This window comes from Mercenaria mercenaria, chromosome 7 (assembly GCF_021730395.1).
Source record: "Mercenaria mercenaria strain notata chromosome 7, MADL_Memer_1, whole genome shotgun sequence".
Taxonomy (NCBI): domain Eukaryota; kingdom Metazoa; phylum Mollusca; class Bivalvia; order Venerida; family Veneridae; genus Mercenaria; species Mercenaria mercenaria.
Window position 1 is genome coordinate 50272751 of NC_069367.1, and position 13725 is coordinate 50286475.

Sequence of the window (13725 nt, forward strand, 5' to 3'; positions counted from 1 at the left end):
TAAGAATATTGTAACAGACAGTTAAAAAAGGGCCTACTGTGTGCAGCAGCCATTTGAAGTTTCTTAGTTTTATATGAAATAAAGAAGGCCAGCAAGTAAATCCGTTGATGTCTTAATTTAGCTATACCTCATATAATATTATATCATTTATATATCTATGTTCAATCAAAAAATATATGTTCGTGTTATTTTTCGATAACGTGCACACGTTGACAAGAAAATTTGTCTGTCGGACAAAGCTGGTCTTTATTTCGCTTTTGCATTTCAAGAGCGGACGCGTTGTCCAGTGATTACATGCCGGACTTTGAAACAAGAGGTCGTTAGTTTAAGGTCACGCTTCTCCAAAGAAAATCGCTAAGTTTCGGATGAGAGCCAATTGCACGACAAGCTTACGGGATTGCAGTGTTTTCTGTATAAGATTGCAAATTTGTATGCAATTATGTATAGATTTTGACCAATATATATAGATAAATCAGCAATAATTGATTTTAACTTTTTTCTCGAAGTTCTTTATTGATTTCGTTCCTTTTAAATTCTTATCTAATTAGTGTTTTAGTTACATGTATGATCGATATTTCAGTCTCATACAGCTCTGTTTTGTTTCCTAAAAAGACCGTTATGTTTGGAGAAAAATTGTACACATCGGCCATTGTCTTAGAGCGAGGGTTTATCTTAAAATTTACTTACGTTACACAGCAAAAGTTCATGTTATTTTCTTTAATTTACTATCCTAGAAAAAATGCTGTCAATATAATAACGATACTGAAGTATATAACGATTAAATGATGTTAAATAATCAAAATATAGCTTACCCCACCCACTTTATTTCAACAGATTTATTTCTTGTTTAATGTATTTGTTTCCTGTACGCTTTACCATTAAAATATACGAATATCATCATATTCCAACAATGGTGAAGTTTTTATATATGCTTTAAACTACCTGAAAGTGATGTATGCATGTCAAATCCGATATCTATATAGTCTGTAATTGAACAAAGCTCTGCTACAAATAAACATTATTCTGTACCAATTTGCCGGATCAGCATTCGTATCTTATTGAACTGTGCGATGATTTTAAACATCCGCACTTGATTAAATGCAATGACTAGCATTCATGCAAATAAACCCATGTCTTTCTTATAATGTTTCGTTCGCGGTAGATACTTTTTATATTGATAGAAGCCTTTCAAATGTTAGATTTGTAGTTTCCATAGGATCTCAAAACTTTATTGAACAATAATGGAGTCTTTGTCTTTGAACAATCACTTTCCTTAGTCCACAATTTCCAATTTTACTGTCATTTTATAGTATTTTTGGCCATTTTAGGCAAGTCTGTAGCATGCAATTTGCGAGAAGGAAACTTTTCATGATGGGTATCACGGCTGGGTGATAAAGCATTGGCCATTGTCTGGCTTTCTGATTTAACACTTGAAAGGTCTAAGATAACTTTATCAATGGTCAAGGGCTTGCAAACAATATCTTATAACATTTTTGGAGAATTTTCATGATAGTTCTATGACAACACTCTTGCTATCACAAATGTCCTCTTGAAATAAAATTTTTCAATGACTAAGAACGTATGGCGACCAATTACAAAGTTGTTTTGGAATATATTCACCGTAATTAGAGAAATATTGCTATATGTTATTATTGGTAAGTTATTATCCGAATTAGATGGGTTTAAAGTAGCCTTTTAGTTCAGTACTTCTTAATGTTGAATGCATAATACACCGACTGCAAGTTGTGTTGTAAATGTTATTAGCTTTGACCAAGAACAGCTGCAGAAGAATTGTGGATGTTTGCGTACATGTAAAGGTCGAGCACGTCGGATTCTGTGACGCGTTGAGAACGCGAATGTCTACGACATGTTCACATTGTCACTTTGCTTTCCGCGGAAGGACCCAAAATCACCCAAAATAAAATAGGTATGTACTTCCAAAGAAGATCTTGATTATCAGCAGTAACTCTTGCTGATCGTGTAAATACCAGGATGTACTGAGTATCATTTTCCCTAAACAATTAATATATCTGTGGAGGAAAGCTCTTGTACAATAACTTTTCGTCCAAACACTGAGTTGCAATGTATTCGTTTCATCGACAATAACTCTATTTCTGAAGTTTGTGTGATTATTTCGTATTCGTCAAGTTATGTAGTTAGTAACATGTTTTCCCTTATAGTTTTTACAATATTGTTATTATTGGCATCAACATATTTTGTGATTATTGCCGAATTTAGACGTATTTGAAGTCCCTTAAAGGATCAACATAACTTCTAATTAGTACTAGGGGATTTTGTTTATTTTCAATCACATTTGACGTACATGATTTTAGTGCGAACCATTTTGACCATACTTGCCGCGGCTCTATCACAATCTCTTCACCAAGATGCAAAGTCAGTCTGTCATGTCACATTACGATCATCATGTTAAATGCATTCTCGTATAGTAGGTAAGACCCACATTTTATCAACGGACGTTTAACATATGATACATGCATTTCATATCCTGCAAAGATTTGCTTCTGGTGCTTAGTGTTGATGTGATCAGACATTCTGATACATCTGTACAGGTACAAAACAATCTTAGTTAAAAAGATGTTAAAAATATATTTACAACAGAAGTTAAATTATTTTCAATACAATGTGAAAAGCAAATTTACTGATGTTTTTCAGAGATAACGGTTGTAAATGCCCCATAGACATCATGTCTGTTTTCACATGATGCTATGTCTATTTTACGAAACAGCGATATTTCGTGGTTTAAGGGTTTCGTGACACATCGATTTAAATGGGTAAATAGCGCCGATATATGAATGTCACAATAACAGAAACGAAAGTAAAAAGTAATTACTAAATTTAGAAGTGAAATGAAATATATTTATACTTACTATTCTGTTTTATTCTATAGTGATGTCCATTTGAATTAAATAGAAAAACAGGGGTTCACTCGAAAGAAAAGCTTTCACTAAGAACGATTCGTGAAATAGTATACATATACAATGTATGATGATATTTGTTTGTTTTGAGTGAATATGGAAAATATCTCACTGAGAAGTGAGAAAATGTGAACATTTTCTCACTTCGAGGTGAGATATATTCAGCATTCACGAAAAACAAACAAATTTTCTTTTTATTTTATGCTCAATTACGTTGAGATGTGCATTTTGCAACAATTTTTAATCTCAGCGCGAGAACAGGCGCGCGTAAACAGACATGACGTCAGAAGTATTGTGACGTTAGAAAGACGCACACAACATAAAGTTCCATTTTATTTTATTTTTTTGCTGCATATCTTTATGAAATTTTCATTAAGTAAAATAATTTGAATCGACAAATATACTACAAAGAATAAAGTGCGACTACAATTTCCATCCTGTCTTAAGCAAATAATTTAAAATCCATACACAATGTATGAGGGGGCGGAGCTATATCTCTCACAGTGTGAAAATACATATTTTCATAGTGTGAGTGATGAGATACAAAAATATTTAACTGATAGAATACAGTATTTCTTTAGTTAGCATAAAATAAATAATTATATTACAGTATTTCAATATACAATTTTTTGAAGGGTCGTGATTCAAGCCCCAGCTTGGTGATGGTGTTTTTGCATAAAGTTGTTTTTGTAATTAACATTGTGTACAGTAATAAATGTTTATCATAATAATTATTAAACGGAATTTTATTCTTGTTTTAGATTTTATTACGATACAGCATAGAAAAGACTTCATCTAAGCATTTGTTTTATTCCATGTTCCTTTAAAGATGTACTTTGCTCACGTAAATATTTCATCCTTACATATTGGTAAAAACTAGAAAATCCTCTTCAAACATCTTTTAAGGTAGTTCTGCACGTTTCGATCGAAAATATTTCTACAATGTAGAATTTGATTTTGAGTTTTTCAAAACTTCAGAATATACCTAGAAAATTTAGCAAATAAAAAAGATAGGGTAGTGTGCTTGATTTTTTGCTAGACTGATTTGAAAAGTAGGGACCTTACGCCATATTTCATAATGGAAGTCTATGGAAAAATCATAACTTTCATAACATTTTCGCGAATAGAAATTTTTCTACAATGTAGATTTTGATGAAACTTCTCACAGTGGTAAATAAAGACATGGACTATAATTTGATGAAATAAAAAGTATAGGTCCATGTGCTTATTTTTGAGATATTTGACCATGATTAAAGTAAACCGGACATTTCACGCTAATTTTAAGACATTAATTTGAATTATTTAACGTGTGATATGTTTTAATATCATATTTTGACTTTAGAAATATAGCAACAGTGCCATTGTAATAAATTTACTCACAGGTTGCGATTAATTCATAAAATGATTTAATTCACTTCCGTACGCCGAATCCAGTCTTTATTCGAAGTTTTCCGGAAAAATGACGTTACGCCATCACTTCCGGTTTATCAAACGTGCAGAACTACCTTAACTTGGCTAAATATATAAACCAAACATGCATGCTACAATCACAGTTACATGTCTGTATAGTAACAACCATTTGTTCCAAACAAACTTCCAGATTTTTAGTGGCGTAACATTGTCATTCTGTGTGTGTGGTGGCTGTAAAATGTCTCCCGGTACTTGGATTCAAGGTTGTTATATTTTCTGGTCTTTTTGGTTCATGGAGTTTATTCAATAGCTAGGTAATACAGTTCCGCTTAGGCCGGTGCTAGGGAGCGTGTTGCACTTTCTATAACCTCTTATGAACAGACTCAATCAAACCGAATCTGCTATTACCTTTCTTGGTTGCTTCTATGCTTCCAAAGGATGGTCTCATAGATTTTGTTACATATTTATTAGTATGTAGTATTTTAACATTATTCACAAACATGCTTATTTTACTACTACATAGATAGTATGTTGCAAAATATACCTTTAACATTGTATTAATGGTGTTTTTTATTGAAAATTAACAAAATGCGAGATAATTATGCGTGTACGATATAAACTACAAAAGAACTCACTTTTAGCATCAAAATGATCAATCATTTGAAGATGATGATAGATTTATATTTAAGAAATGGCCGCCATTTTGATAACGTCATAACTCAGTCCAGTCGCGGAATTCAGACTGGCGACATGGCTTAATTAAAATGGTCTTCAGAAATGACTCAGTAAATTGCTGTATTTCGCCATGAATCTTTTGTATCTAATCGCACGAGACCCAAAATATGGTTCTAAGCAAATACACTAAGAGGGCATTAGAAGATTATCAGATTTGCATCGTGAAATATGTACATGCTTTTCAGGGGAAATATTGCGCAGCTTTAGCTTACCCTACTGAGAATAGTTACCATTGGTCCGACCGCAAAATTTCCTAAAATAATGACCCTTTTTTGTAGTATACCTTATCTCACACTGTCAGTGGTCAGTAGAAAAGCCACTAAAATGCATTATAACACCCGCAAAATCTCTTATGTGGTAAAGGTAGTGCTATATTTCAGGTAATTAAGTTGTCTCAACATGGAAAAGATGTAAGATAATCAAATTTTTATTCGTTTGTTCGAGTAAATCACTTGTTAGCGTTGTGCCTAATTTTCAAACAACTTCCATAAATCGACATTTTTGTGCATTAATCCATTTTTAAAACAGTTCTAAACCAAAATGATCAAGTAATATTATGGCTGTTATTAAAGTAAGCGAAGTTTTATATCTTCGTATACAGGACAGTTTCCATTATTGAAGAAAGGGAAGTGGAAGCCATGATGTATTTTGGAAACTATTTTGACTGTGAGTTGCATTTGTGAGCGTGTCTGCGTGTTTTCGATAACATGTATATAAGACAACAATGTATCCGTTTTAACAAATCATAAAACAATAACTTGTAATTTTATTAAAAGCAATACATCTAATGCATATAATAAGCATAATTAAGTGTAAAACCAATATACATGTCCTATATGATAAAAAAAAACAGGATGTATTGGGCACCTGTCTAGTGGAACTAAGCTACAGAGTCGAATCATGAAAAAAAAAACACGAATATTAGGCATTTATACGCTCTATTTCTACATGATATGTTTAAATAGCGGTACAAAAATGTTGGATTGCTGTCCTTAAGTTGCCTGGCGCCAGCTTAGTCATAATGGTATAAAGAACGTGAATAACAGTCGTTCGAAATGAACCAGCAGTGTCAAAGTTTGTTTTTCCCATACATTGTAGGCAGTTCAACCGTACATAAATGGTGTTAAATAAATTGTAATATCCTAGGTGATAATGACACCATGGCTTCGCTAAAACTATATTGAACTTTTGAGAAATGCAAGGTCATGATGTTGTGTTTGAACTGAAATACCCGTAATATGGTTAAATAAGGCTATGTTAAAGTAGATGTTAGTATCCTACGTTATAAAATATTACTGAATTAGCACAGAAGTATGTATTTTTGGTTTAGACTGGTTACGTTGAAAAGTAAAGCCCGTTGACGTATCTTATACAAGTTTTCGTTCCTGATCTCACATTGAAAAATACCTTCATATTCCAAATGCGTGATTCACACTAGAGGACATAATAACAAATACGTTTCACTTTAGTCTATTTTAATAATAAGTTCTATCAAACGGTGTATTGTGATAAAGAATGCAAAACAACACTTAATTCTACCTATTGTGAATTAGTCTTCGCATGTAAAGATCCAAGTAAAAAAAAAATTATTAGTATTTAGTAACTATTCTGATAATTTTTTGTACTCATTTTTGTACTATGAAATGAAAACATGAGAGGACACATGAAACAAGTGCTCGTTTTCATTTGTCCTTCATATTTAACATATAAGTAAACGTTGTATGAATGACAAGCTCACATTTTACATACTGAGTTAGCTAGGTGACATGCATGTTATTTAAACAAGTACGCTTCAGAAATGATTTTGTGTGTGATTAGTGGTAAATTGTAAGATGTAAATAGGAAAATATGTAATAAAACAGATAACATTATTGCCGAAAGTGTACAAAACTGCGAAAGCTTTCTTGCGCATGTATTTGAGATAGAATGAATTTGTAAAATAAGACGAATTCATACAAAACTCTTTCAAAGTGTGATAAAACGCATCAATAACTAATCTATCATGAACGGTAATACTGTTCTGGAAAAGACGGTTGTGGCTAGCGTTGATGGAAAGCCTGTCGTCTTGGAAACTGATCGGATCCGAGTGAAAGAGAGGATTGGACTTCCAGGAGGGATCGCATTTATAATGGGGGCTGTCATTGGTTCGGGTATTTTCATCTCTCCAAAGGGGGCGTTGCAAAATTCAGGATCAGTTGGAATGAGTTTGATAATATGGACAATGTGTGGAGTTTTGTCAATGATAATCGGACTTGTGTATGCTGAACTCGGTGTCCTTCTTCCAAAATCTGGTGGTGACTATACTATTATTAAAAGTGGCATTGGAGGTGTTCCTGCATTTCTTGTTTCTTGGACACAGTGTATTGTCACAAATAGCGGAAGCCGTACAGTTCTTGCACTCGTTTTCGCGGACTACGTTTGTGCTCCAATATTCGGAAAATGTGAAGCTCCAAACAGTATTAGGAAGTCAATTGCTGCAGCTGAACTTCTGATTCTTGCTATTACAAACACCGTCAGTGTCCGACTTGTTTCTTCATTGCAAGGACTTTTTACAGTCTTAAAAGTTCTCGCTCTAATTATCATTACTGTAGGCGGATTTGTCTACCTTTTTCAAGGCAAGACAGAGAATTTCAACGACTCCTTTCGAGGTACTACAAATGACATAACGTCGATATCCTTAGCGATTTACAGTTGCATGTGGGCATATGGTGGATACACGAACCTTAATGAAATCGCTGAAGAACTAATTCAACCGAGGAAAAATATCCCTAAGGCAATTATCATATCAATGACATTGATAACACTTATTTATATCACAACAAATGTTTCGTACTTTATTATGTTGTCCAAATCGGAATTTCTTTCTGTTCCTGCTGTTGCGTTTACGTGGGGTGAACGTGTCCTGGGTTCGGCAGCGATTATTATCCCTATAAGTGTGATATGTTCCGTACATGGTGCCTCCAACGGCGGCTTCTTCACTGACGTCCGAGTACGCTTTGCAGCTGCGCGCGCAGGTCATTTACCTGAAGTTCTTTCTTTTCTGCATCACAAATCTCGAATACCTTTGGCGTCTCTCTTCCTAAATACAGTTATGTCCATTATCATGTTAATTCCAGGAGATATTGGGGAGCTGATAAACTTAGTCGGTTTTGTTGGATTTTTAACTCAAGGCCTGGCTGTGATTGCTTTTCTGCGAATACGATACCTGCGTAGGAATGAGAAAAGGAACAAAGATCACTTCAGAATTCCACTGGTTATTCCGTTTCTTGCTCTTGCAATATGCGCATTTATGTTGATAACGCCATTCATCTCTAACCCAAAAATTGAATTTCTATACGGTGCCGGTTTTATTCTTTCCGGACTACTGCTGTATATTCCGTTTGTATACTTTGACTGGCGTGTTCCCGGATGCGATCAGACTACTACTATGTTACAATTGTTGATGGATATTTGTCCCACAGTTCTTGACCAAGACATAGATCCATTGATGAATGAAAACTTATAGATTCTGAAGCAAACTTTCAATGAAATTTATAGCTAGTTGTTTTTTTTTTCTTTGTTTTGTTTACGTCACACCGCCACAGTCATATGGCGACGTTCCAGCTTCTGATGACGAAAGAAGGTGCCCCTTCTACAGGTATTATTTCCTCATGTGGGGTTGGGGACGGGGGCATCTGGTAGAACTACCGAACTTTCGTAAATCAGTTGCATGGCTTCCTCACATAAAGAATTCTAAGCCCTCCTCCTCAGTGAGGATCGAATCTATAATCTCATATCCACTTGTACACGGAGGCTCAAAATTTTTAATGTTAACCTTTAGGAAATTGTAAATAAACTACTTGGAAAACACATGGCTTGTATACAAGTTTGTTTTTAAAATATAAAGATTTCATTTTCATATAAATAAATACTTTATTGAATTCATCTTACATGTCTTGTTTATTTTCCATGATGCGATCCCAGTGATCACCATAAAATGCATAAGGTGTTTTGCGGTAGAAATAACTGTCAATGTTTACAGTTTTAATATTGCGCACATATAGTGCATTTTAATCGTCCTTGCGGGGCGGGGTTTCGCGACAGTTCACTGCATTATTGTGCAGGATATATTACATTCGGCTACCTGATTTCTTATTCAATGGCCATCTACCTTACACTGTAGCTCTAACTATTTTACTGTTTTCTTTTTTGTTGTTCTATTTTCAACTTGTTTAAGAAGGCAATATGCCTTATACCCCATACACACATACTGCGCGGATAGCTATGTCTAGCCACGGATAAAAACATAGTAATCCGTAATCGATCAGTACCTGAACCGTACCTTAAAGTAGTTATCCGTATCAATCCGTACCAATCCGTACGGCTCAGGTACGGATCGTTACGGATTACTACGTTTCTATCCGTGGCTAGACGTAGCTATTCTCGCCATATGTCTAACTGGGATACTAAGCAACCAGACTTGTCCGCTTCTTTGACAAACGATTTAATAACAGATTCACTGTTTATTATATAAGTTAACCTTACGCTTGTGTGTAGCGCCATGTACGGCAGTCTCAATGCTCTTCTGTAATTTAAGTTTAAAATGAGCGATTATACGTCTAGTTAGCATGCCCATAATGTAAGTGCTTTATATCTTATTCTACATTTAAAAGGAAATTCTAATTACTGGTCAACAACATGTTTGTATCTGACTCTCCATTGTAACAAGCACGATTTAAAATTTTTTCACTTTCGTCTTTAATTATTTAATGCTGTTAAAGGTTCAATACACTAATGAAGGAAATAATTATCGCATTTATAATCGCTGAACCATTTACTTTAGACAAGGGCGTACCTTGGCATAGGCCCATACGCCTGTGAGTACAATTTAGTTTCGGCAGTTTCGGCACTGCAATGAAATAAAAAGCCTAGGGAGGTTAGATGGATATTTAAAGTTCTTCATTTGGACAATATAATCTGAATGAGATAATCATATTCGCTTTCGAAGTGTTAAACAAATGGTCGTTTTTAATAATCGTGAATATAGAAATGCATAAAACGTTAGATTTCATGGAAGCATTGAGCAGAGAAAATACAGCAAGAGACATTTCGCAGTGATAAGGCTCACAAAAACCAAAATGCTCTTGGAAAAATATAAGTGAAGCAAGTGTATTAAGATGCAGGTGAATCCACCCTTAAACACATAAGCTGATCAATTAAAGTAAATTTGCAATATTTTACAAGTTCATGTTTATGTCTCAAAAGAAATATCCACGATTTAATAGTATTAAATGTTGAGAGGAAGACCCCGGGTGCCTCCTTCGAATATGACAAAGTCAGCCTGATGGCTCACTCTTATTAAAAATAGACACTTCTTGAACATACAAAAATCAAACGGATACAAGCTACAGACTATATCTCAAAGGTATATTAGATTTGAAAATATGAACAATTACTATATATAGTTTATGTACACGTACAATTAACAGTACCATGCAATAGGTTAAAAATAAGATAAAATGCATGTTAAGCTAAAAAATACAGATATTTATTACTAGAACAAAAAATCTAGTCAATGACTTAGATTTGATATGCATAAATACTGTTTTAGATTTAGAGCACCACTTCAGAGGAACCATTTTGTCACATACTACATACTCTGTCGAAAAAGAAATCTATTGTGCATATCATGTGAGGAAGTCATCCAGCATACTGAATGTCGGTGGTTATAATTAGACAGCTGCCCTTTAGGAAATAATGCACGGAGGGGCACCTGGAGCGCTCCTTCCCTCCTCCATTTAAGTTTAAAAGGTCCCGTATGACCTAAGTTTGTGTCAGTACGTAGTTTTACCCAACAAATCTATTGTGCATGACAACGATCGAGCGCTCGTGTCTAAAAACATACTAACATAACACTATGTACGTCCACTGAACCTCGATGTACTCAATTTGGGCATATTGGCAAATTTCAATTATACAAAAACAGGAAAATCGTCTTACTCTACTGTTCAGTTTCAAATGACATGTGTTTTATTGGTAAATCAGGAGCAGCAGGAAAGCAAAACAGATCAGCCGATGTAAGAAAAAAAGTTACGCTAAATATACCACTCTTGACGGTATATTAAATATCTTTTAATGTTTGCAATTGAATTTCTCAATCTATATTCAAATCTGGATATCATTTAGCAATATACGCAGTTTGAATTGCATTTGCCAGTATTTTGTATACTTTTACTGAAGAAAAAGTTACGTTTCGCGTGAGAAATCTTGAAATATTTACAATGTGTAGGTACATTTATCAAAAACCTGTTAAAATGCGGATGCAGAAGGCATGCATTGAATTAAACATTGACAAATAATTCAAAAAAACGATAACAACAAAAACAGTTGCACACGGTTCGAATATACGATTTGTTCACATGTGTAGCAGTTGGGATTAGGCCAGAGTTTAGATGCAGTTACCGTAACAGCGCTAGACACATTGTTAGGTCCCTTTTGGCGATACACAATATGCCAGCACGGGTCTTGCAGTCGCACAGTAGAATATATCATAGAATGACTTAGTGTTTCAGTGACGCAAATATTTTTTAAACTTAACTATATATCTACTGTACGAGGGGCGTTCAATAAATACCCGGAAAAGTGCTCTCAATTCTTATGTATCATCAAAAATAAATGAAAATGCTACAAAATATTCGGAAAATGTGAAATGTGAAGCCCCACGAACAGTATAAGGAAGTCAATTGGTGCAGCTGAACTTCTGATTCTTGCTATTACAAACACCATCAGTGTCCGACTCGTTTCATCAATGCAATAAAAAATCTAAATTCGTAAGATTTGGATCAAATCAAGGACTATATCAACATACATAATGAAGGAAAAACACCTATATAAATCTCTTTTTTTATTTATTTATCTCTGGTGCTTACATGCTGGATCATTTTCATATTGAAAATATATCGTGCGTGAGGGTCTACAATAAAATGAAAACATGAGAGGACACATGAAACAAGTGCTCGTTTTCATTTGTCCTTCATAATTAACTGTCATTGGTTCGGGTATTTTCATCTCTCCAAAGGGGGCGTTGCAAAATTCAGGATCAGTTGGAATGAGTTTGATAATATGGACAATGTGTGGAAACCGTACAGTTCTTGCACTTGTTTTCGCAGACTATGTTTGTGCTCCAATATTCGGAAAATGTGAAATGTGAAGCCACACGAACAGTATAAGGAAGTCAATTGGTGCAGCTGAACTTCTGATTCTTGCTATTACAAACACCGTCAGTGTCTGACTTGTTTCATCAATGCAAGGAATTTTCACAGTCTTAAAAGTTCTCGCTCTAATAATTATTACTGTAGGCGGATTTGTCTACCTTTTTCAAGGCAAGACAGAGAATTTCAACTACTCCTTTCGAGGTACTACATACGACATAACGTCGATATCCTTAGCAATTTACAGTTGCATGTGGGCATATGGTGGATACACGAACCTGAATGAAATCGCTGAAGAGCTTATTCAACCTAGGAAAAATATTTCTAAGGCAATTTATATCACAACAAATGTTTCGTACTTTATTATTTTGACCAAGTCGGAATTTCTAACTGTACCTGATGTTGCGTTTACGTGGGTTGAACGTGTCCTGGGTGCGGCAGCGATTATTATCCCTATAAGTGTGGTGTGTTCCGTACACGGTGCCTCCAACGGCGGCTTCTTCACTGACGTCCGAGTACGCTTTGCAGCTGCGCGCGCAGGTCATTTACCGGAAGTTCTTTCTTTTCTGCATCACAAATCTCGAATACCTTTGGCGTCTCTCTTCCTAAATACAGTTATGTCCATTATCATGTTGATTCCAGGCGATACTGGGGAGCTGATAAACTTAGTCGGTTTTGTTGGTTTTTAAACTCAAGGCCTGGCTGTGATTGCTTTTCTGCGAATACGATACCTGCGTAGGAATGAGAAAAGGAACAAAGACCACTTCAGAATTCCACTGGTTATTCCGTTTCTTGTTCTTGCAATATGCGCATTTATGTTGATATCGCCTTTCATCTCTAACCCAAAAATTGAATTTCTATACGGTGCCGGTTTTATTCTTTCCGGACTACTGCTGTATATTCCGTTTGTATACTTTGACTGGCGTGTTCCCGGATGCGATCAGACTACTACTGTGTTACAACTGTTAATGGATATTTGTCCTACAGTTCTTGACCAAGACATAGATCCATTGATGAATGAAAACTTATAGATTCTGAAGCAAACTTTCAATGTTATTTTGTTGTTTTTTTCTCTTTGTTATTTTTTATTGGGAGTGGGGAGGGTGTTTGACGTCACACCGACACAGTCATAGGCCATAGATCATATGGTGACGTTCCAGCCTTTCATGGTGGAGGAAGACTCTAGGTGCCCCTCCTATGGGCATTATTTCGTCACGCGGGGCATGTGGTAGAACCACCGAACTTTCGTACACCAGCTGAATGGCTCCCTCTCATGAAGAATTCTAAGCCCCCCCCCCCGACCCCCACCCCATGAAGCTCGCATCCATAACGTCGAAGGGCAAGTGATTCGATATCAGCGGCTTATCCACTCGGTCACGGAGGCCCTAATTTTCAATGTTTACCTTTAGGACATTGTACATCAGCTGATTGGGAAACACATGGCTTGTATACAA

The 13725-nt window shown here is 35.3% G+C and overlaps 2 protein-coding genes across 2 annotated transcripts; both read left to right on the forward strand.

Annotated features, from left to right (window-relative positions):
* Window positions 1–7083: 7083 nt before the first annotated feature.
* Window positions 7084–8586, forward strand: LOC123555852 (b(0,+)-type amino acid transporter 1-like). The gene has a single exon (XM_045346440.2). The coding sequence runs from the start codon at window positions 7084–7086 to the stop codon at window positions 8584–8586; it is 1503 nt and encodes a 500-aa protein (XP_045202375.2).
* An 83-nt stretch (window positions 8587–8669) lies between these two features.
* LOC123555853 (cystine/glutamate transporter-like) lies at window positions 8670–13511 on the forward strand. Its single transcript, XM_053547173.1, has 3 exons — window positions 8670–8718; window positions 12101–12202; window positions 12383–13511. The coding sequence occupies exons 1-3, from the start codon at window positions 8670–8672 to the stop codon at window positions 12958–12960; spliced, it is 729 nt and encodes a 242-aa protein (XP_053403148.1). The 3' UTR covers window positions 12961–13511.
* The last annotated feature ends 214 nt before the right edge of the window (window positions 13512–13725 follow it).

Excerpts from the sequence above, each read along its gene's own strand:
- LOC123555852 (XM_045346440.2), top strand. The coding sequence starts at position 7,084 with ATGAACGGTAATACTGTTCTGGAAAAGACGGTTGTGGCTAGCGTTGAT.
- LOC123555853 (XM_053547173.1), top strand. The coding sequence starts at position 8,670 with ATGGCGACGTTCCAGCTTCTGATGACGAAAGAAGGTGCCCCTTCTACA. Across the intron at positions 8,719-12,100 it reads AGAAGGTGCCCCTTCTACAG|TAACTGTCATTGGTTCGGGT; the intron begins GTATTATTTCCT and ends GTCCTTCATAAT. Across the intron at positions 12,203-12,382 it reads ATGGACAATGTGTGGAAACC|TCTTAAAAGTTCTCGCTCTA; the intron begins GTACAGTTCTTG and ends GAATTTTCACAG.